The sequence below is a fragment of the Anser anser genome (assembly GCF_964211835.1).
Source record: "Anser anser genome assembly, chromosome: 1".
NCBI classification, from domain to species: domain Eukaryota; kingdom Metazoa; phylum Chordata; class Aves; order Anseriformes; family Anatidae; genus Anser; species Anser anser.
The window spans coordinates 31,567,928-31,590,658 of NC_139720.1; the positions used below are offsets into that span (position 1 = coordinate 31,567,928).

Below are 22,731 nucleotides of genomic sequence, written 5' to 3' on the forward strand. Positions count from 1 at the left end.
TGGGTTAGTGGTGGACTTGGCAGTGCTAGGTTAACTGTTGGACATGATGAACTTTGAAGTCTTTTCCAACCTGTGCTTCTGTGATTCTATGCTATTGTAAGTCTTTATTTTGACTAATTAGATCTTTTCAATGTTTGCAGTTACTCTTTATCATCTTCTGCAGTTTTACATGTCCTAGTATTACCCTCAGCCATTTAATTATCTTGAAAGGTTATATAAATAAATATCCAGCCCCTTTATAGTCCAGTCATACCTTCTAAAATCAAGATGAACATTTGCATAGTAAATCTGCACAGTGAAACAATTAAACCATAGCTTTATGAACTATATAAACTAGGTATAAAAAAAAGTTCTAAATTTTGGAGTATTCTGCTCTGATTCATCTAAAAAGGGATACCAAAGGACTAAGATGCCTCCCTTACATCACAGCAGAAACAGAATGTTCAGATGATATATTTCAAAATTATTTTCACATTGCAGATAGTTATAAGTGTTGACTAAGAATGCTTTGAAAATGGCATTTCCAAGCACTTTGTGTGGCTCATAAAACTTTTCAGACATTGTTTGTGACTACAAGAAATTTAAAAGTTAAACTGAAGTTGATAGGCACTGTAAAGTCTGATGGCCTTTCCCACATGCTATTTTTTCAGTGCTTCTGGACCACTGTTTCAGCAACTTCTTAGACCGGTAGTTCTTTATGTAAACATTTATTAACTCACTGATAGTAGAACCAAACACTGAATATAGAAGCATAATATTAGAGTGCATCAGTTATCCTAAAACGTGTCTATAGCAAGGGTTTTAGAGATAAGATGTTAACAGGTTGCTCCAAGCACTGAGATACTCCAATCTGAGATACTGAGTAGTTGTGCCATACTCATAGTCTCGGGATTAGGCACTTTTTGGATTACTAGAGTAGGACCTGGCTAAAGGTTTCTCTCCAAGTCAGAGTGACAAGAAATGTTAGGTTTATTGAAGATACTTTGCAGTTACATTTGTAATAGGGTGTAGTGTGCGCTTTGGAGCACACTGAAACCTGGATCTTAACTGGTGGCAGTAGCTCTTCTGACTATCATCTTCCAGGTTTTGGCACCCACTCTCATAGTTGTGGGAAGTTATTATATGCCATGGTGTGAGGAGCAAATATTCAGTGGCTTTTTGTTTCATGATTGTATCTGAGAGAAAAGGAACAAGTATCACAAGTATCCAGTGAGTTTCTTCCAGGATCGTGTCACTAATTTGCCATAAATTTGATGCATGTACCAAGATCTCTAGCAAGCATTGAACTCTCTGCCTTTTTTTTTGTTTGTTTCTGTAATGATAAGAGACATTGCTGAGGGGTGTACAGCTTTCTTCCTTTTCTTGTATTCATTTTCTTTCCATGTGTAGTTATTTGTATAGTTTGTTGTACATCCCTTATATTGTTTCTCAGTAGAGAAATTAAGATCTCGGTTCCTGCAATGCTGTAATGGAAATTTGACTCAGCCTGACAACTGAGTAGAACTTTCTGTTTGTGAAAGAGACAGGTTTTTAAACATAATAAATACTATAATTAAAACAAGAAATACAACACAGGTCACGTAAGATTCTTAACATGTCTTCTCTCTACCTGAGATATAGTAAAAGAATAAAAATAGCTTTGCATAGTTAGTAATATGATACAGAGACTGAACCATAATCCTTTTCAAAGGACAGCTAAATACAAGTTAGGCATTTCAGTTGTAGTTGTTTTCCTTTGTTCTGTTTAATTTGGTTCTTTCAAATGTAGCTGCATGAATAACATGTAAACTAGAGTTGAAGGAGTGGTTTCATGTATAATCAAACAGTTACAGAACTGAGCTTATATTTGCATAAACTCTTATTGGAATTTTCCATGTTTGCTGTTAATTTCACAGAAGCTACAAGGATTACTTTAGCGCCGCTGAATGTTGATGTCACCGTTGGAGAGAATGCTACCATGCAATGCATTGCATCCCATGATCCCACATTAGACCTGACATTTATTTGGTCTCTAAATGGCTTTGTAATAGATTTTGAGAAAGAGCATGAACATTATGAAAGGAATGTTATGGTAAGATACTATAGATCCTTATTTAATATGTGAAATACTAGTTTTCTTTATCACAAATTGTCCTTTCTGTTTTACTTTTTCTGTTGTGTTGGTTCAAGTCTGTATAAATACAGTAGGCTAAGAACATAACATAAAATTACTGTAGACACCTTACAGACATGTAGACACTTGCAGGTAGATACCTGAATTCAGATATCTAAATTGACGTAAGTATTTTGATATTTCAGTTAAATCCCACTCTGATGAAGAGTGAATACAACTGGTAAGTAGGTAGCTTGATAGTAAACAGGGTGCAGATTATCTTGGGAAAGCATGCATATACATTCACTTTAACTTGCCCATGTTTTTCTCATCAGCATTTCTGGAATTTGGCACAAGGCTGGGCCAGATGGTGGGTAGGAGTCAAACAGTCTGTAAACACTGAGCAAGAAGAGTTTGTGTGAAGTCTAAACAAGTTAATACAAAGACACTTATTTTGGCACATAGAAAGAGGAATTATAGACCTTTTGTATTTGAGTGTATGGTTATCTCTTTACAGTCTTCTGTCAGGCTTATTCAAAATGAATACCTTAAGCAGAAATCCTATCTGCCTGTGTCTACTGATAATTTATGTAATATTCAACTACAACCTCAGAGTGTTTATATATTTATTCTGTTGTTCTGAGTTTAAATGATATACTCAAATTTAGATAGAGATTCTTTTCATGCTCCCAAGAGAAACTTGTGTGTGGAAAGAAAAGGTTGCTAACAGTGCCTGTGAGGTCAAGAACTCCAGGGCCTGTAGTCAGTTTCAGCTCTGTCTTCAAACTTATCTGCCTTCTAACAGTAGCTCCTACAGAGTCTTTGTCCTAAACCAGCAACGTTATTTAATTTTCCATTGATCAAGAGATTATTTTTTTCTGTTGTTATTTTTTAAATATCTGTTTATCTCCAAGTGAGAAGATATTTCAAGCATAGCTATTTTAGTCTGCTTTGGAACAAACCAGTCCTTCAAAGGCCCAGAGCTGCCTTAGCCTGCTCATTTGCTGAGTTGTAATTATCCCTAAGAAGTCACCATGCTCTCTTTAGGTGAGAGAACGAGTCTTTGTCCAAAAAGACAGTAGAACTATACGAAGGTCAGCTGTAAAACATTGAAACCCAAAGACATAAATCTCTTTCTGAAATAAAGCTCCCGAAAGTCTATGTCCAAACTCAGTAGCAGAGTACTAAGGAATTAGAAAAGTGTTATTTGATGTTCTGTTTATGTCATGTTTATATCTACAAACTATGTAGATTTACACTAATACTCCAGCATCATCCAAAAAAATTCCTGCATGTGACTGTTAGGCCACACTTTTGATGTCTTTATTTCCACATAGGTACTGATCACTACATAGCAGTACCTTGGAGAAGCTTGAATCACCTCCAAATAGCATTAATTTTTCCCCAGATAAAGGCCAGAATGAGTCTGCATGTTGGTCAAAATAAGAGCTTAAAGAGTAAAGCTTCTATTGAATGTATTCTGTGTAAAAGGAATCCTTGTAGAAAGAACCATTCCTAATTTTGTCCATTCTTTTTTAGTTGCTTGTTTTTAACCACTTGACAGAAGTCATACAAAGAAGTTGTGTTACGCTAAACAGCAAATCTGACTAAAAGAGTAGATGAAACAATGATTTTGGTGCAGAAGAAAGGTGAAACTGCCTTTACCAGAGGACTTTGTGATGTAAAGCCTGAACTTTCTCCGTTTGTCATGTGTTGAAGAAAAGTTCTTATATCATTGATATACACCTCTGAGTTTTCCTTTTAATAAGGAAAACAGAAGGAAATATATATATATATATATATAGGAATTTTATTCTGAAATTTAATCACAATTTTAGGACACTTTCTACCAAAACACTTCTAGAGAATGAGTTTAGGGGCAAGTATGGGCTTCAGCAAGTGTGTAGGGCATAATTCTCTCTGAAGTTTGACTTAGTATTAAGGTTTCTAGCCACCTGCTTCATCTTTCAGAGATAGCTGGTGGTCCTGGGTCTCCCGATCCCAAATTCTTCCTGACTCCACAATATTTTAAAAACCAAATTGACCTGTCTTGTTTCTACAGTCTGCAGACAGAGAGAGAGAGGTGTTTCACTTCATGTAGGTGTTGAATCTTGTGCTAGATGTAACTTGGCTCTTTCAATAGATTATAGAGATGCTTACTCCATAGTATGCAGAAGTAGCTGAGGTGTGACTAACTATTAATTCATTTAGACTGTTAAAGTTAAGTAGCTTAGAACCAAACATCAATTAATTTATTTGTCAGAGTGTAACTCTGTCTTCCTGAGGGATGCTTCTTAGTTTATGTTCCTTTTGCACTCAGTCAATACAGGTATAAATAATTGAAGCTGGGGAAGCTTGTTGGTTTGTATTTCTGAGCCTTATTTTTGCTTTCAAATGCAAAGTAAGTGCAGATAATTTCTGTTGTTCTTCCACAAGCAACTCGTTCTTCATCAGTCAGGACAGAGGGGGCAGTAGGATTGCATTCCAAGTCTGTAGCTGAGATTTGTAGTTATTTCAGGATTCAGCACTTAATATAGGATATTTTTTAAAAATGTAAGGGATTAAATATAAATGTTTATATAGGACGTAACTGAAAGGAATATGTACTTTCAACATTTGTTTCATTTGTTATCATTTTCTTACATAAAGGTGTTCCACCCCCTCACCACCACCACCCCTCCTTCTAATATGAGTAAATGGATTTTCTCCTGCCTACCGCTTACATTTCTTTCGCAATTCTCATCTGAAGTCACTGGGTGGCAGGTTTGCTCAGGCTTTCTCGGATGCAAAGGCATGAGCTGTTGAGTGTGCATTAGACAGCAGCAGCCCTAACTCCCATACTGCCACAGAACTCTTCACAAACATAAAAGAAAAAATATTCCATCATGAATATTGCAATTACTGGCCATATGATGCATGCCCTCTGCTATCATTTCCTGTTGTTGAAGGATCCTACTCTATCTTTCTGATAATATCACTATTAATTTGTGTTGACAATGCAGATCAACATGCGGAAACTTGATACAGCCACAATATTTCAATTCTGAACATAATATTAATATTGTTGTCACATACATATAATTGAATGCTAATGAAATTCATGTAAATACCTGCATAAGTCTCTTTTTCTTTAAATGGAAGCATTGGTAACTTCATCATTTGCTAAAGGCAAAACTAATTTGCATTACATTAGTACTAAAACTCATTTATCAAAACAACATTTGTCAGTGCTGTTTTGATTTCACATGACCAAGTATGACAGTGATATTTAGAATGAAAAATATACATACTATTTGGTTAACTTTCAAAGTGTTAAATGGAGTCTACAAAATCTTACTATTAAATTGCTTGCTTTTGACTTTATGTATGGTTGTTATTTAATTGAGAAACTAGACATTAACATTTCCTTTCAAATCCTGTGCAGATATAGCACTTCAAGTAACTGGGAAACATCTGATGTTTGGTCATTTGTTATTTATGGATCTCGACTTTGTCATGTATATTTAAAGACTGAAAGGCTTACTTTTAATTCATATTTTAAATAACATACACTACCCAAATAAATTTTGTTACTACAAAACATTCTCTTTTATATGTGAAAGTGAAGGTGTATAATTCTATTTTTAATGTATATTTTGAACACACTAGTTAATTTGTATAGATAGTCAGGAAGAGTAACTCCATAATTTGACTTGTTCCAGTCAGAAATTTGTCCCTTCCCTTCCCTTCCCTCCCTTCCCTTCCCTCCCCTCCCCTCCCCTCCCCTCCCCTCCCCTCCCCTCCCCTCCCCTCCCCTCCCCTCCCCTCCCCTCCCCTCCCCTCCCCTTCCCTTCCCTTCCCTTCCCTTCCCTTCCCTTCCCTTCCCTTCCCTTCCCTTCCCTTCCCTTCCCTTCCCTTCCCTTCCCTTCCCTTCCCTTCCCTTCCCTTCCCTTCCCTTCCCTTCCCTTCCCTCCCCTCCCCTCCCCTCCCCTCCCCTCCCCTCCCCTCCCCTCCCCTCCCCTCCCCTCCCCTCCCCTCCCCTCCCTCCCCTCCCCTCCCCTCCCCTCCCCTCCCCTCCCCTCCCCTCCCCTCCCCTCCCCTCCCCTCCCCTTCCCTCCCCTTCCCTTCCCTTCCCTTCCCTTCCCTTCCCTTCCCTTCCCTTCCCTTCCCTTCCCTTCCCTTCCCTTCCCTTCCCTTCCCTTCCCTTCCCTTCCCTTCCCTTCCCTTCCCTTCCCTTCCCTTCCCTTCCCTTCCCTTCCCTTCCCTTCCCTTCCCTTCCCTTCCCTTCCCTTCCCAGTAATTTATTTTACAGAATTTTTGCTAGGCTGTTCCCAGGCCAAGAAAGGTGTCATTACACATTCTGGACATCGTGTAGCATTGCAACCAAGTAAGAAGCTCTCACAGAATGAGGAGCACTGTTTGAGATGGTGCTGACACACCCCATTGTCATGAGTGCTACTAAGCAGGAATTAAGATGTACTGAATCCATGCTGATTCTGAAGTCAGGCCTTTGCATTGTGCTCTCCAGTGTTCACAGAGACATGACACAAAGGTGACAAAACAAGTTTGGCACAGAACTTGCAGGACTTGTTGCTCAGGCTCTATTTGGCTTTGAAGTCGCTTCTGAATCCAAGCTGTCTGTGCATAATTGTGCAACAGTGTGGACTGGACATCACTGCATTTTCAAAAGCCTTTTTGTTTTGTTTTGTTTTTTAGTTCTATATTCAAATACTATTCATCTTACCTTACCCCTCTCCAAAGTGCAGAAAACTTTGCAGTCTTCAAGGACCACATTCATAATGCTCTGAAGATGCGTGGCCAGACAGCTACTTTTCATTAAAGTAAATCACAGGTGGAAGGGCATGTTTCTTTGCTTTGGCTGCAAAAAGTGTTTAGTTCAGATACCAAAATCCGCACTATAGATGTCTGAAATAGGTGAGATGAGTTCGAGATTGGAGACAGCATTTGCCGAAAAGGAAAGTTCTCCAAAACAGATGTTTTTGTAAACCACAGAGAGTAAGTTGGACTATAAAATCCCATTGGAGGAGTATAGCTTAATACCTGCTTGGGTTTTGTAAGTCATAGTTTGAAAAGAATGATGATTCCTTGTTTGGATGTGGTAGACAAAAATATATTGCTGTATGTTCCTGCTTTAACAGATTACAGAACAGACAGTTTTACTGTATAAATCTCTCTTGTACACTCCACAGTCTTCTGCAGCAGAAAAGATACAAAGATGTTTGTTTTAATTTTTCCTCACTGCTTCCCAAGGTAATCTTCCTTGCAGAGTGTTGAGTCTAGGTACAGCTAAATGACAGGAAATCAATAGAAAGTTCATCAGCAGAACTGAAGAATTAGAGGAAAATATTTAGATAGGGAAGCTCAGTAACCCACTGATGAGGAAGAAGCAGCTTGGTGTGGACTCGAACAAAACCTGGGAGTCAGAGGCACAGCGAGCTCGTTCAATACAGTTTATTGAATATATTGAGGGGATAGATGATTGTTCATGAAGCATGGCCAACCAAATCATTTGAGCTACTTTTTCTGAAAGAGACACAGGACTCTCCGAAGGCACTGTCTCAATACATTGCTTTCAGTGCCCTAATGCATTAGGGAGAGACTTTAGACATGAGTGAGTTTGAAGTTACATATTTTGGCTAGGTTTGGGGAAAGAGACTTAATAGTAATGTAGCGAGCATGGAATGAGATGGATGGAGTCAGTGGTTAAAAGCAAGGAGGAGAAGGAAAGCAGAAGACATAGAGCTGAGGGTGAAGCCAGAAAGCAGTTAGCTCTGACTGAAGGCATTGAGGAAACCTATTATTAATCTGCAGTGCTATTTCCAGCACAAAGAAATATAGTCTATTTAAAGGGATCAAGATACACCAACTTCTGTTCTAGAACTAAAAATAATAATAATAATAATACACTGCAAAATCAGTTGACCTGTAACCTTATGTGCTTGTGAGTCTTCACAAACTGCCAAAATCCATGTATCATCCCTATGTAGCTAAACAGGACCTGAAAAAGCCACATGGGTTCAGCACTGCACGTAGAAATATAGTTGGCAGTTTATTCTGAATTTTCATCATCAACCATAAGGCTGTGAGCCATGAGTACAAGTGAACAAATATCTAGTCTTTTCTTTTTCCTCTTAGAAGTAAAATAACAGGGCATATTACCACAAGGGTGCTGGTACAAAGCATAGTATCCTGAGGCAGTTGCAGTGGTATGCTGAATGGGGAAGAATAATGTATTTGTTGGAAGTATTTTCCAGTCCACATTTCAGGGGTAGAATTAGCACAGTACTTCCTTTACATATAAATATAGTTCACTGAAGGAAGAGATTCTTTAGTGGGAATGGCCGGGTCATCATTATCCTGCTGGGTTTTTTATTTACCTGTAACTTTTATGCCAGCTGTAGCTTATAAAGCAAAGTGAGATAAGCTCTTCTGTGAACGGAATTGAGACACTAGAACTGCATTGATGTTGTTGTCCCTATGTCACCTCTGATCTCAATATCAAGGAAGTAGCTACAATCACATTTACATTAACATTCATCACCAGCTGTTGGATTTTCTGTACAGGAACAAAATAATTCAGGTGAACTCATTTAAAGTTCATAGTTACAGGTATTTAAAATATGTTTAAGTTATCACTAGCTTTGGAAAAAAGCTGATCTCATCTCCAAGAATCCCACCTCTTCCAAATTACTTCTTAATGATTGTTTTATCATCATACCTCCACTGTGCATTAAAATACATGTGAAGGTTTGTGTTTGTAAACCTGGCTTAAAAATCTCTGCTTATCAGATTTTATGTAGTTTTGTTATTACAAAGGGCTCGTTAGCTTCATAGTAACATAAGGTCCTTCATTGTTGCTGAGGTTGTAACGGAAGTGATACTCCTTTCAAACAAAAGTCTAGGCACTTGTAAATGATTTTCCATCATGTAGAGTCACATTCTGATGGCATTTTGTAGTTTTGTGCACTGGCAAAGGTGATTGTCAGAAGGGAACAGTGAATCTCAGAAATAGAGCATACAGTGCTATTTTTGACATCACTATTAAAGCATAAATATAGGGTTTGTATGATGAAAGTCTTTGCTTGAAACTTGGTAAATATCTGAGTGGTGAACCACAGATACACTTGGAACATCCTTGAATACTGCTGTCACAATTTCCAGTCTGTGATTCATTTTTTCCTGTATTAAGGAAGGCATTTTTTAACTTAGCCAAGCTGAGGTTTTTGAAATGAAAACATACAGTGCATTCATATCTAATTTGTGGACAGAATCTGCTGATGCCCATGCTCCTTATGTGCTTTGTAAGCTCTTCTTTTACCACCAAGAACTTGGGCTTCTTCTGAGGCACGGAAAGCTTTATCACGAACTGTACAATGATGTGATACAGGAGAGCTTCTGAACCAACATGGTACAATACCATATCTATGGGTTGATGAATTTTTAATTACGTTATGTTTTTCCACGTTTTCTGTCACTTAGATTTTAAAACCAAGTTCCCATAGGGGAAATTATTATTAGAGTGAGTATATGGGTACATCATTAATAAATACAATACAGTATGTTAATTTAATTGTTAACGTAAGAATTGGGGAGTACTAAGACTTAAGAATTTGTAATCATTTGTATGAAGTAATAATATGATTATGAGAATTCTTAATAAATGCAGTTTTTGTGAACCTTATTGGTATGGACAAACTGCATGTGTTTCTTTGCAGATCAAAGTGCAAGCAATAGTCAGAGATTCACAGGCAGTACGGTCCTCTCTAGGATGATATTTAGTGTTAATATGCTACAGGTTTATATAGAGTACTAAAATAGAGGGCCATTTATCTCTTTCATTAAAAACAATAACAATTAAAAACACACACACACAGAAACTCAAAGGTTTTGAAATTCTGCAACTTCTTTGTTGTAATTTTTGAAGGTCAGAAGAACAGGTGGCTGCCCTTCTCTACTCGCACTGCGGTACTGACATGCCCAGTGATTTTTCTTCCTGAAAGCTGTTGACAGCATTGCGTAGCCCACTGTAGACAAAAAAGGCTTACCTGTGGTTAGTCAGGCAGCCAGCCAACATTCGTTTATGCAGTAATCCCCACAGATTTTCAAAGGCTGCTGTCCTTGAAAGCAATACCCCTGGAATTCTCATGAATTAACTAGGGGGGCACCCATACAGAAATGCCATCATTCCAGACTCACCTCTTGTCTGGATCCTACATGCACTTTGGAAAATTGTCATATTAGTTATGACATATTAGTTAAAACCTGTCATATTAGTTATGTGTGGAAGATGCAAATATGTATATACATATGTATGTATATCTTAACATGGGCATAGTTTAATAATATCTAAAAACGAAATGAGCAAAAATAACCTGGGGGGGGGGCGTGGGGGTGGAGCTAGATGATCTTTAAGGTGCCTTCCAACCCAAGCCATTCTATGATTCTATGATAAACAAAGAAACTAAGCATTCATATACCTGATTGTTCAGTGATCCAGTTGATCTGTTTAATCTCTGCTAAGAACTCTTGTGTGACCTGGAACTTAGAAGGGACAGTGTAACCTGTATTTCTATATGACCCTACATGGCAATCAAGAAGTATTGCTAGCCAGAATTAAGCATTCCCTTTCATATGTTCTCAATTCTAGTTTTTATCAGTTGCAATGGTTTACCTCAATAATTTCTTAAAGATGTGAATTCTTATGTTAGACCAAAAAAAAAAAAAAAGGTGTTAACTGATTTAATTTTTTGCTGGAATTTTAAGTGATCAGAATTTTAAACTGGCATCCAAAATCCTCACTAGAGTTTGGAAAGGAAAAGGATAGTTTTATCTGACTATTTTAATCTCCCTAAATATGAACTGAACTGGCATTCTACTTTCAGAACATTTGGAAAATATTTAACCTCTACTTTTTTTTTTTTTTTTCCCTTCTCATTTTCAGACAGGAAACAAAAACTGGGTGACATAAGTTTATGTCATTTATTCAAAATGTCAAAATACAGGGACACTAATGACAGCCCATCATATTTTAGATTGTACTGAAGATCTTTGTTGTTCCCTAGAACCATCCAGTGATGATAACACCATTTCTTATGCCTAAATATTTAGCAATTTCTTTCTTACGTACCATTTTGCATCTGAATACTTTTTGTTGCTGCCTGTGAAGGTTTCAGGATTGCAGGGTTTGTTTTTTATAACAAAATGAGATTTCTGAGCAGTCTGGAGTTGAGTTACAAAATCCGAATGTTGCCCCTCCCAGTTTAGTGTGATATAAATCCATCTGTTAATCTTTTGTAACATTTTGACCTTCATGAAAACAGTCAGATATATTTCGGAGAGAATTTTTTTTTTCTTTTCTGAAATACCTTAAAGATTACCACATGTATAACCATGTGATTTAGCTTAGTAATCTTTTTTTTTTTTTTTTTAAGGGGGGATAAAGTACAGAATAAGCAGAATATTTCAAATTGATTATTTTAAAATATATATATAAATGTATTTCTTAACATAAAATGTGTTTTTCTTTCAGAGTAGCTGTGATATGTAGAGTGTTCTCTGTTCTGCTCCTTGTTTTACAGGTGTCCATCTAGTTACCCAGTGGGTTCAGAGAAATGTCATAAGACAAAAATATTTTATTCTTTTTGCATATCTGTTCAAGCACAGGCAGCTGAAGATAGTGAACCTTATAGCCATCTGAAAATATGGCTAGATATTTTCCCCGAATATAGCCATTCAGACATCATAAAGATTAGCTCTTTGCATCCTAGAGATTTTCTTCAGAAAGTGTAATTTGTAGGTTTGTCAGAGTTCCACCCAAGTTGAAGGACTTTTTCCAAAACACAAGATGACAGTAGTCATTATGGGTTTTCCAAAGGCCACAAGGTAATGAAGTATTACATAAGCTTCTAAGAGAACTGGAGAAATTTTGCAAAGACTACATAGATCATCTCTTGAATCACATAACGTGGTAATAAAACAATTAAGGCCTCTAGGCCTGTCAGTCTGACCTTAGTGCTGGGGAAGCTCATGGAGAAGATTAGGTTGAGTGCCATCACACAGCACCTACAAGGCAACCCGGTGATCAGGCCCAGTCAGCGTGGGATTATCAAAGGCAGGACCTCAGCTCTGGTGAGGCTGCACCTCGAATAATGTTTTCAGTTCTGGGCCCCTCAGTACAAGAAGGACATCGAGGTGCTGGAGCGTGTCCAGAGAGCGGCAACAAAGCTGGTGAAGGGTCTAGAAAATAAGTTTTATGAGGAGCGGCTGAGGGAACTGGGGCTGTTTAGCTTGGAGAAGAGAAGGCTCAAGGGAGACCTTATCGTACTTTACAATTACGTTAGAGAAGGCCATAGCGAAGTGAGGATCGGTCTCTTCTCCCAAGCACCAAGTGATGAGGGGAAATGGGCTAAAGTTGCGCCAGGGGAGGTTTAGGTTGGATATTAGGAGAACTTTCTTTGCTGAAAGAGTTGTGCAGCATTGGAACAGGCTGCCCAGGGAAGAGACTGAGTCACCATCCCGGAGGTCTTCAAGAAACACGTAGACTTAGAACTTAGTAGCATGGTTTAGTGATGGACTTTAGTACTAAGTTAAAGGTTGGACTAGATGATCTTAGAGGTTTTTTCCAACCTGAATGATTCTACGATTCTGTATTACTAAGGACTTCATCTTTGCATTAGACTCCTGTGGTTGAGGAATTCCTTTTGTACTGCAGTGTTCATTATATAATGCTGAATCCCATCACTATATTTATGTGAATACAGGTAATGCTGACACCTAGTGTAAAATGTCCCTCTAAGTTAGTTATTTTTATTGTTTCCATTTTAAATACCATATTCTGTATATCTGTAAAATCATGTTTTATTCCCTTTATATATTACATATTAAAAGCCTGCTAGAAATTGACTGAAATTTTAAAACGTCATACAGAAATACTTAGACATTATAAACTCTTCTGCTATATTCTGATTAGAACCAACAGATTTTAAATCTTTGACAATGGAGAAGTACTTCCTCTGTTAATTTGCTAGGTGGAAACACCTTCAACACACCAAAAAAACAACCAACCCAAAAAATCAGAACAAAACCCAACAAATGTCTTTTATTAGGCAAGTTAAAAACAGAGTCAGCTTTTTCTTGATATGTCTAGCTACCTGGGCTAAAGGTTTTCCAAAGGGAATTCAAAAGAGTAAGAGTTCCAAAGCATTATGTGAAGAAATCTGAGTTGTTGTTGGGTTTTTATTTATTTTATTTTATTTTATTTTATTTTATTTTATTTTATTTTATTTTATTTTATTTTATTTTAATTTTATTTTATTTTGTTATTTAATGTTCCTACTTGATTTTCATTCAAGTAAATAGAAATAACACTGAATAGGTAAAAGATGGAAGACATCCAACAATGTGACAGTGAAGCAAGTGTAGTATGTATACTGAGTATGGTGCAAATACACCTGGCAGCAGTGGCTGCCGGCAGATATTCTGGGGAAGTCAATGGAAAAGGGAGTTAGACCAGTGCCTTTTATCTGGCTCTGAGGTCAGCAGGTACAGGAAGATCAAATTAGCCAAACTTTCTACTTTCCCAAACCAGTGTGGAGCAAACCATGTTTCCAGAGATCTCTTGTGTGTGTGATCTCTTGTGTGCTAGGTGCCTACGTGTTGGCTGGGGTTCCTTTTGGCATGGTCCAAAATTGTGCATGGGAAGCATGCCAGCAATTAAACAGCATACACAGGTATTTCTGCAGCAGAAATGGCATTTCATAATGGAACAGCTCTCCTGTAGGAACTTGAGAAGTCTAAAGTGGAGTCAGCTCTTTTGTTATCACTGCTGGAGATTTCCAGATCCTTGTGTTAGCCTATTGCTTGTCAATTTAAAGTGGATGGCCTGTGAGATGGAATTCATGAGTCTGAAGTTAGACATTGCAGTCTCGCACTGGTGAAAAGTCTTGGGGAAGGATTAGGATCTGTGATGATGAGAAGGAAAAGGAGGAAGAAAAGAAGGAGGAGTCTGTGAGCCTCATTGAATGGTAATTTGCTTCCCTGAAACCCTTTGCGATGGAGCTGTGGAGGCTGAGGCAAGGGGGGACAGCATGGCTGGCCCTTGTTTTCCCCAGGTGGGGCAGGTCCAGTGGCAGCAGCCAGCACTATGCACAGCCCAGGACCAGGGCAGGTCCATAGAGAGAAGGCCAGGCCAAGGTCAGGCTAGGATGGCAGCTGGCCACTCAGGGATGGCTAGGCTGAGCCATAATGTAGTAAGAACTGTATCTGGGCTCTGCTTGTAACCTCTCTATGGTAAAAACATTTGTGCTGTTTTAGGTTTGTAAAAGAAGAGCCACACAGCATTGGTGGCTCTGTTAGTAGGTCTCCATGACACTGTTATCATACAAACATGCATAAATAGCATGTAATGGTATAGAGGAATCGTCTGATTGCTGTTTATGAAAAAAATAGGCCTGACTAAATCTAATATTCAGATGTGGTCTTAAAATAGTAGAAAATAGGCAATGTCGGCTTCTGAAGAAACGCCTACTGAACAGATCTTTTAAGAAAGACATTTGTTTTTTCATATGTAGTAAAGATCAGCAGCTCTTCAAGAAACACAGGACACTTTCAACAGCTGTCATATAAATCAAATATATCTTTGAGAGTGATCTGATTGTGAAGTAAGCACTCATTTCTTGGAAATAGCAACCACTGTATATTGGTTGGGAGGCATGTGTAGATAGGTATCATAGGTATCACTTAGTTATACAGGGATGTTTACCAGCTTCATTAAGTACTGTTTTTTAACAGATTAAATCCAATGGTGAACTTCTTATTAAAAACGTTCAGCTGCGGCATGCAGGAAGATACACGTGCACCGCACAGACAATTGTTGACAATTCTTCAGCTTCAGCTGACCTTGTTGTAAGAGGTAAGGTTCTCCAGGTAAAAGAGAAATGTTTCTGTTTTTCATCTAGATAAGCAGAATGTGAAGTCCTTAAAGTACTGCTCAGGGTACTTGTTCTTTTCCAGACATTTAAATATCTAACTCAATGTGTGTTTTCCTGGAAATCAATAAAATTTTTTTATTACGTATACTTTTCTTCTGTTTAAGTAATTTTTAGATACTTTAATTTGGTGTTTATTATTAAATAGCAAAGTAGATTGTATCATTTCAATATACTTAATTTATAATATTTATATTGTTTTGAGAAGCCATTTCTGTTTTTGCATAATGCTTTTTTGATTACATTATTGTGTGTAACACTAAGCCTACATTAAAAGGATTTCTGGTTTTCAAATGACAGAAAAATGGAGATTTGAAGTCAAGGTTATCACTCCATTGTTAACTTATTCTTCTATCTGTAAGAGTTACTTCTATCTGTAAGAGTTACTGCAGTCTCAAAATACTGTACGTGCTCATATGGTACATACCCTACAAAATATGTTTCCATGCATGGTTTCAGGAGCATGAGTTAATTCATGTTCTTTGGGCTTTTTACTCCATTTTGTGCCTCCAGATACATCTTCTAAAGTGCTAATGCTCTGTAATGCTGACAATTCAAATCAGATATAACTTGTACTTGGGTCTGCACAGCTATCGTGTTTTGACCCCATTCCAGTTGTACTATACATCTGGATAGTAACTGGAGTATAGCTTGTTGAGTTTTTGCCATCTGTAGATGTTGTGCACTTCAATATTTCTGATTTATTTTTCACTGGGTGTTAACAGACAGTGAAATGTCATCAGTTTGGGGTGAAATGTCAAAGCAAATGTGATATGTGGTGAAATTGCAGAATAAATTGCAGAAAACTGTGAAGAAAAAGAGAAGGGTTTGTTCATGTGCCGTAGTAGTATGTAAGCAAATCCTTTTACAAAACAAAAAGAGAGATCAGCTGCCTTATCAACCTTCTGATAATCCTTTTAACCCAGTAATTATAAATAGAATCATAACTCTTAGCATATGTGGTTGAAGAAATCAGCATTTGTTTTATGCTCAACTTTCAGGTTTTAATATTATGAACACAATCCTACTTAGTGTTGAGAGCTTCTTGCTACTATTTTTGTCAGAGGAAGACTCAGTATTTTACAGGCTCAGGGTTAAATACCCCTATCTGATGAAATATGACACAAGTGACATTGTAATTTCACTGTGTTGATGGTAAGAGGCAACAGCAAAGTCTGGAAACACAGAGTTAGGTTCCAGAGCACCTCAAGGATAGACACCATTCATGCAGATGCGTGAAGATATTTTCTCCATCAACAGGACACTATAACGGTTCATATGGATTGTCCTTTTTGACATTAGAGTGTTAAAATTCGTGTGTTCAGGAGAATTGATAGTGGTAGTAGTGCACAGAAAACCAAGCTGTCAGTCCCCTGAGTACACCAACAAGGCCTTAATAGCTGTGATCACCCTCATCTAGGACACCCACCATGGAGGGCCCACAAGCCCTATTTAAGCTCAGCCCTTGGCTTTCAGTCCTGGCCTGAGCTGTATTACAGATGTGCCTGTTCCAGCTCTGTCTCTGGAGTCTGGGCGGAGTTCAGACCTATGCACTCTTGGATGTATGCTATAGCTTGTCACCTGAATGCCTGTGGTGTCCAGGACTCCCTTACCAGCACCCAGCTCTGCCCACTATATTCTAACCCTACAGGACTGTTCCCTGTTGTTGAAGGCACAGACTACCCTGGGGGGGTTGCACTTTCCTGAAGGTCTTTGGTGTTTCTTGACACATGCTATTTACGGAAACTTTCATAGTGAGGTGAGAAGCTATAGGAGATCTCTCTCAAAGAAGGCAGGAAAGAAAGACCTGGTACTGATGAGCGTTTCCGTACTCTTATTTGTTTCAGTTCATTTCATTTGATTCCTTTTTCTTCAGTTTTATGGAGAAAGTAAAGAACCCAAGACCCGAAGATACGTTTGGCACATGTATTTATACGTGGTGTAGGAATCTCATTCCATTCTTATTGTTGAGTTGTTTTTGTTTTGGTTTTCTGTGGTTTCCCTGTACATGCTGCAGATAAATGTATCCTGTTATTTCTTGTTTGGTTGTTGTTCTTTTTTAATGTGCTCTGAGACTTGTTCAATCAGATTGTTGAGTAATTACCTGAGTCATGTTGGCATGTTGTTATCTCTGAAAGTGGAATCAGAAACTACTTCACAATAGTTCTCATTCATTGTCTCTGTTTTGACACGATTGGTAATGCATATCACATAACTGTGTATCATATAAAACAGATGGATAATAACAGAACCAGAACAGTCAATGTGAAAAGAATAATCTGAAAATATCTATAGGCTAGTTTGTAAGTAGGTGTTAAGCTTTGAGTTAGAGAATTACTGTAAGTTTGGATGTTGTTTCTTCTTAGCACAGCTTACTGAATGTTGTGGCATCTTTTACAGATCAAGATTTCAACACTCACAGATGTGTATGCCTGCACCACTCTCTTCTCTCGAATGAAAAAGCAAATATGGATTGAGAATAATTGCTGTTATTTTAACATGGCTATTTTAATGAGTTGTTATGAGCAGAAATGGTATTTGATACTTGAAGAGTGTAAGGATGAGACTGTAAACTGGTTTAAGACAAGTAGCTTTTACCTAGAAGGTTTTAGCTGGGTGTTGGGAAGATAGCAATATGCCATAAAACAAACATATATATTTAGTTCATGAAATTTCATATTCATTAGAATATAATGCAGGTATCAGCCTTTTGAAGAAAAAGAAATTATTCTTTGAAAATATTTTATAGACACTTCTTGATAATCAAGGCTGGAAGAGACAGTTTTGTGAAAAATATTTTCTTTGACAGCTTCTGTTCTTTGTTGGTGGTCTTTGTAGATTTATTCTGGTATACAGGGTTTGTTTGATTTCACCCTTATAATTCAGAAGACTGCTTTTGGGTCACTGGGTGGAATGGATTCCACATTTTGGCATAGATTTTGAGGTTCTTGTTATGGGCAGACTTTAGTAGGCCTTTAGAGAGACAGTGACTACTTTTTCTTTCACTCAGTTTATATTGGTTCATAGGAAGTTCAAATCTCATGGTGGGTTTATCCAGTGTGGGGTAAGATGAGGGTCCAAGAGAAATGTGAAGAGGTTTATAGAAATGTTTTTTCAAGGTATGATTTCTCTCCAGTATAAGTCTCAAGATTTTCCATATAAATTACAGTTCAGGCCAAAACTGAACAAGCAGAAGTATAGATTAAGGTTTCCAAAAGGTTATCATTAGGTGGTATTTAGAAAGGAAGGTTTTATGTTTTTTTCTGAGTTCATCGTTCAAAAAAGAGCAGCAACAGTTATAAAGTATCCCTTTTTCACTTAAGAAATTCTGTTCTCAGTATTACTAGTTAGGCAGGACTCATGGAAGTTTCATTTGATAGTTTTCTGATGCAAGAACAGTTATCCTCTGAATCACTCTATACAATAATAAAGTATGTATAAACACATTTTCCATCTGTTCTTACATAGAAAGTGAGGCCCAAAAGCCTCATACCTGATAAATGCAAACAGGAAAATTAATAAACTTTCCTTTTTTAGTATATTTAATCTGTGAATTGAATTTTTCCTCAGGTCCTCCAGGCCCTCCCGGAGGTATAAGAGTAGAAGAAATTAGAGACACTGCTGTAGCACTTACGTGGAGTCGTGGAACAGACAATCATAGCCCTATTTCTAAATACACTATCCAGTCAAAAACTTTTCTGTCTGAAGAGTGGAAAGATGCCAAAACAGGTAAGAGTAATGCCAGAAATAATAAAGCCAATAGATTATTAAATGTTTGATTGTTAATCAGAAAACAGCCACTGTAGAAGGAAAATGGGGATGCTATTAATGTCTGCTACAGAGTTTGGGAGCAGGTAGTCCTATCAGTGTGTTGTCAACATTTTTATTCTATTTTTTAAATTTTTTTATATATTTATATATTTTATATATATATATATATATTTTAATCTCTTGTTGCTTGTAATATTCCACATCAGCTACTGGAATTTAAAAATATATATATTTGCAGGTTACTTTGGATGAAAAAAGTATGTCTTAAGTTCTGTATTTGTTATGCAGAAAGTTGGCTGAAATTGTCTACTTTTTCTGTGAACAGACTACTTACCATTTGCATTAAAACTGGCACCCCTAGAGAAAACACAGCTAAGATTATCCTTCTAACCACTGGATGTCATCAGTGTGCCACATAATTGTAGTTGAGGAGACACCTACCTAAACATAGGATGTGCTGACATATATAGTATTTATTTACAAGATTTAACAAAATACATAAATTGTGAAAATATTTTAATAACACCAGTATCTTTGAATGCTTTATGATGGATAGCATTGCTAATAGCTATATGGAGTGTATTTATCAATACAATTCATTATGACACTGGAAAATTATAACTTCAGTTCTTTCCTGTGAAATTAGGGCATCACACACTCAGGATTTCTTAATATTAAGAAAATTAATGGTTTCAGCTATTTTCTTTTAATTAAGTAGTCCTTTGAAACTGCAGAGGTATATGTCTAAGAAATAGACATTGACATATTAACCTCAAAATCTCTGTTACATTAGTGAGAATTTCTTAGATTAAAAGGTTAAAAATAATAGAGCTACTGCCTTAAATCACATTTCTCTCCTAGAATATGTAGTATATGTAGTTTCGTTGTATATAATTACCTCCAACAGCCAGCACTAGTATATGGCTTATGGTAAAGTAGTTTGGTAAATTAAACTAGGAGGTCCTCCAGTCCCTTTCTATCTCTGGTATCTTGTTTAATAATTTATGTAGAATAGATTTCTTTGAACTTTTACAATAAATAATGTAAAAATTAGAGTCGTTCAAGTAATTGGTTATTTATTCAAGTGACTGTTTGCAGGAGGGAGGATCCATTTGGATCAGCCTCCCTTTTTTCAGGATAAATTATATTTTATTTTCTGTTGATTTTTTTTTTTTTAATAAAGAATATGCTCTTGGGGAGTGGCTAGGTTATAGGAAGATATAAGAAAAAAATATGAAGAGGGGGTGACAGCTCTGATATTGCCACCTATTGTGCTACGTGTTACTGGAACTAGAAACATTTGTGTAGGAGATACAAGTGCAGGATTCAGATCTTCACTCTGGTTCAGAGCAGACAGTTCTGCTCAAAAAATTCACTTCTCAGGAATATTCCTTATTTGCAGTGTTACAGGCATGACAGGATGCATGTCTCTGCATCTCTGAAGTTCTTCTGCTTTGTGTAATTAATGAGATAGTCACTGAGACATACAGTCAGAATGTTATCCTGTAGCATGTTGAATGGGATTCACATCTTTGGACAGGGAGGAACCTACGTTCTTAAATTTATTTTTTAGGAAGCTAGCAGGAAAGATAGAAATGTTTCCTTTCTGAAAAGTTGAAATGAACTATTCCAGTGTTTTCAAAATCATTGCTTTTTCATTTGAACAACACTGACTAATTTTGTTCTATAGATGCCTTCAAAAAATAGCTGAAATCACCATAGTAACCATCACTGGAACCACTGCAAGCCAGTGCATTGCTTAATTTCTGGGCTCCTCCCAGTTTGACTCAGTGTTCATTTTTGTATGAAAAAAAACCACAATGATCGGTCCAAATTGATCTCTCATCAGTATTTAGGCTGTCATTTAATGTTGGTAATTTTCAATGTGTGAAACAACAACAAAAAAATGTACTTTGGCATTGCACTTTGAAAATATTGTTATTATTACTACTACTACCATCCTTCCCAAGCCAAATAATTCATCTCAGGTTGCATAATACCAAGTGTGTTTTATGAAAGAAGTATGTTCTACTTCACAGTATGGAAATACGTGTAAATAGGTTGTGTAACATTGCTATTCCTGTTTTTTTGCAGCCATTGTGCTCATATTGTAATTCCCAATCAGCCACCTTTTCAGTGCAGAATATGTTATTTCTCATCTCCCTCTGACCCCAAGACTCCAGTTTGACAAAGTTCTTGGCCTGCACAAGAAATGAAAATCCTCTTTCTGTAGCTGCAGACAGCTACAGAAACAACCACTACTGTCTGTGAATTATAGACAAAAAGAGTCATGAGTTATGCCTCTCATGTATGGTAAAGAAGTTCATCCTTATGACAACAGTACATCTTTTTCACAGGAATTATAAGAACACTTATCCTTGTTAAATTAGAACTAGATAGCAGGTTGTAACACACTCACTAGTAAGGTACATCAAAATATGACCACATTTTTATAAACCACTCTATCAGTTGATCAGTCCCTATATTTACTCCTGTGCAGCCGTTATCTATTTCATGATTTTTTATTTTCTTATGCATTACTCCTTTTCTTATGCGATTTCTCCTTGAGTTTTTATGTAGGAAAAATGAAATTCTACAACAGCAGTATGTAATTAATAAGGATGCCTTCATCATTAAATGCACTTCTTTTGCTAGTTCACACCCAGTTAAAACTTACAAGTCTGTAAGAGTTTATCCAAGATAGTGTCATATTTTCCAAGTTCCCAGTCATTGCCAGGAGTACTTATAAAATGTGGTATCCCTCATGTATAGCATTCCTTCAGCTGGATGCGTGTGGTTGCAGAATAGTGGCAGTTTGTGGATTTAAAAACTTCATTGATAACTGACCTCATTGTAAAAATGCTGTTTTCTAAAGCAATTTCTCATTTCTTTTAGAGCCATCAGATATTGAAGGAAATATGGAGTCTGCCAGAGTGATTGATTTAATTCCGTGGATGGAATATGAGTTCCGAATAATAGCAACAAACACTTTGGGAATAGGAGAACCTAGTATGCCATCACAGAGAATTAGAACTGAAGGCGCTCGTACGTAAACAGAAAATGTCATTTTTTTGGTGTGCTTTTTATTTTCACATTTTCCTGTCAATTTTGTAATTTTATTTGCTTTAAATAAAAAAAAAATCATAAAATGCAAATCCAGAATATATTTTTAGTCACCAGCTACTGTAGATTTTAGTGAGGAAACACCAGACTTTCTAGATATCCTAGCATTACATCAGACAGGAAATAAACATCCTGATAAAAACAGAAAATCTGTCTCCATTGTTGAAACAGTCATACTGTATCTTTTAGAGGTACCCCACCTCTATCCTTGAGCTGGTGTACATAAATGCATGCACTTGCCTTGTTTGCAATGGGATTCAGGGCTTAGGAAAAAAAAGAAAAAAAGAAAGAAAGATGCATGTTTCTGACAAGGAAAATGTCCTTTTGCTATTTGGTTTATATTATAACTAAAAGATACATGACAAGATGTGTGTCTTACAGTATAACACTATTTTTCTGTGACGGAAGGTTTGGTCTTGTGTCCTCTTATTCCACATGAGAGGTGTGACATTATCTGGCATAACACATGCCCTTATCAGTCTAATTGCTTAGTGTTAAAATCTCTGAGCATATTCAAGAATATCCTTCAGTCTTGCGCAGGTCCTTTTAAAATGGATTCTTAAGAATAAAGAATTAGATGTAATTATTCAAGATAATACGTTCTGTTTGGACTGTACAATGGAGATAACAGCAGTGCTCTAGGAAGTAATGTATCACTGCTACAAGATTGTATCCAACAAAGCCTGTGTACCAGTATATCCTTCTCAATGCATATTAGCACCCATGTGCAGCCTTGATATATTTATAGTTTTTAAAAAA

The 22,731-nt window shown here is 37.0% G+C and overlaps 1 protein-coding gene across 11 annotated transcripts in view; it reads left to right on the forward strand.

Annotated features, from left to right (window-relative positions):
- Positions 1-22,731, forward strand: part of CNTN1 (contactin 1) — a 251,175-nt gene that overhangs the window by 189,329 nt on the left and 39,115 nt on the right. For all 11 annotated transcript variants that reach the window (XM_083820842.1, XM_083820841.1, XM_083820832.1 and 8 more), the window contains 4 exons: positions 1,896-2,071; positions 14,882-15,002; positions 18,649-18,807; positions 21,745-21,894. In XM_083820842.1, the coding sequence (XP_083676968.1) occupies positions 1,896-2,071; positions 14,882-15,002; positions 18,649-18,807; positions 21,745-21,894 (606 nt within the window). The remainder of the gene's footprint in view (positions 1-1,895; positions 2,072-14,881; positions 15,003-18,648; positions 18,808-21,744; positions 21,895-22,731) is intronic.